The following is a 1713-nucleotide window of genomic DNA, read 5'->3' as shown; positions in this document are numbered from 1 at the left end:
ACTACATCACCTCCCCCCTCCTCCCTCCCCCTCTCCCCCGTCTCCTCACCCTCCCCCATCAAACCACTCCACCACCCCCCCCCCTCCTTCCTCCCCCACTCTCCCGTCCCCCTCCTCCCCCGTCTCCTCACCCTCCCCCATCACACCACTACGTCACCTCGCCCTTTCTTCACCTCCCACGTACAGGTGGTATCTGGAAGAACAGCTGTTCCTATGGCGACAGCGCCGTCGTCGTCTGCCTGACTTTCGGACTCAAGCAGACGTCGGCGTCCTGCATCTTCACGGAGGTCGTGTCGCATGCTTTGGTCGCAAGCGAGTTCTACTCATACTGGGACAGCGACTGTCCCGCCGGTCACGTTCGCTACATTGACTGCTTCGGCATGCGACAGAAAGACGGGACGTGCCGACCGAGTGAGTGAGGGAGGGAGGAGGGAGGAGGGGAGAGGGAGGGAGGGAGGGAGGGAGGGAGGAGGGAGGGAGGAGGGAAGAGAGGGGGCGCGAGGTCGTGAAGGGATGGAGGGAGAGAGAAAGGGGAGGGGGGGAGGTGGGAGGGAGATGGAGAGAGGGAGGGAGGGATGGAGAGAGGGAGAGGGAGGGAGGGGAGGGAGGACGGGAGGGGGATAGAGAGAGGGAGGGAGGGAGGGTGGGAGAGAGGGAGTGAGGGATGGAGGGGGTGAGAGGGAGGGAGGAAGGGAGAGATAGATAGATCGATTTATAGAAAGAAAGTGAGAGTGAACGAGACAGAGAGAGAGAAAGAGATAGGGTGAGGGAGTGTGATCCATATGCTGTAATGAGAGGGAGAGGGAGGGTCGAACAAGTGAGAAAGAGATAAAGAAAGCGATGAACAAATGGGGAAAGAAAGATAGATAGACTGGGGAGAAAGATAAGGACAGAAAAAGGAGAGGGAGAGATAGATAAATAAAGGAAGAGAGATAGAGAGGAGAGAGTGAGAGTGTGTGTGTGCGCGTGCGTATGTGTGTAAACACGCACACGCACACACACCCCAGCTTAGCCTGACACTACTCTCTCATCCACAGACGGTCGCTACGGCGGCTGGACCGACTGGCGCAACCTATCGGCGGAATTCTCGACCTGCATGTGCGAGCGTGGCGCCCCCCTCACTGGTATCGCTGACGTCGACGTTAACACAACAGCGACCAGCGTCGTAGACGACTCGCCTGTGCCCGTCAGCAGGTATCAGCTTACCTGTAATTAATAGCTTGTTACCGGATATCGTTATCATTATTATCGTTGAATTATTAAATTAGTTCATATATATATTAATCATCGTTTTTGTAACAATTAAAAAAAATTAAATTGATAAATATTATCAATAATTTATTAATAATTATTCGATTTTAAATACAGCAAATTATATATTTGTGTGCTTATTTTATACTTATAATTGTAAATTTATTCGTTATTTTATTCTGATTGGGAGCTTGAATGTTGCAGGTATAGGTTCTGTACGAGTCCTCCACCGCTGCCGCATCCACTCATGAAAAAGCTATACTGCCAGGGTTCAATGTTTGCTGAGGGTGTGGGATGCGAGGCTCTGCTGTGTAATGGAACCAACTGCAACGACCTGCACTACAAGGTGCGTGGGGGTGCGTGTGTGTGTGTGTGTGTGTGTGTGTGTGTGTGTGTGTGTGTGTGTGTGTGTGTGTGTGTGTGTGTGTGTGTGTGTGTGTCGTGTGTCGTGTGTGTGTGTGT

The 1713-nt window shown here is 52.2% G+C and overlaps 1 protein-coding gene across 1 annotated transcript in view; it reads left to right on the top strand.

Annotated features, from left to right (window-relative positions):
• Positions 1 to 1713, top strand: part of LOC106819826 — a gene marked incomplete at its 5' end in the record, with an annotated part of 6662 nt that overhangs the window by 4167 nt on the left and 782 nt on the right. Inside the window, 3 exons of the mRNA XM_014824406.1 lie at positions 187 to 411; positions 1038 to 1194; positions 1456 to 1611. Coding sequence (XP_014679892.1) covers positions 187 to 411; positions 1038 to 1194; positions 1456 to 1611 — 538 coding nt within the window. The remainder of the gene's footprint in view (positions 1 to 186; positions 412 to 1037; positions 1195 to 1455; positions 1612 to 1713) is intronic.

Source organism: Priapulus caudatus, unplaced genomic scaffold (genome assembly GCF_000485595.1).
Source record: "Priapulus caudatus unplaced genomic scaffold, Priapulus_caudatus-5.0.1 Scaffold4679, whole genome shotgun sequence".
NCBI lineage: Eukaryota > Metazoa > Priapulida > Priapulimorpha > Priapulimorphida > Priapulidae > Priapulus > Priapulus caudatus.
The sequence above is the reverse complement of the archived record's forward strand: the minus strand, read 5'-3'. Positions and strand labels throughout refer to the sequence as shown.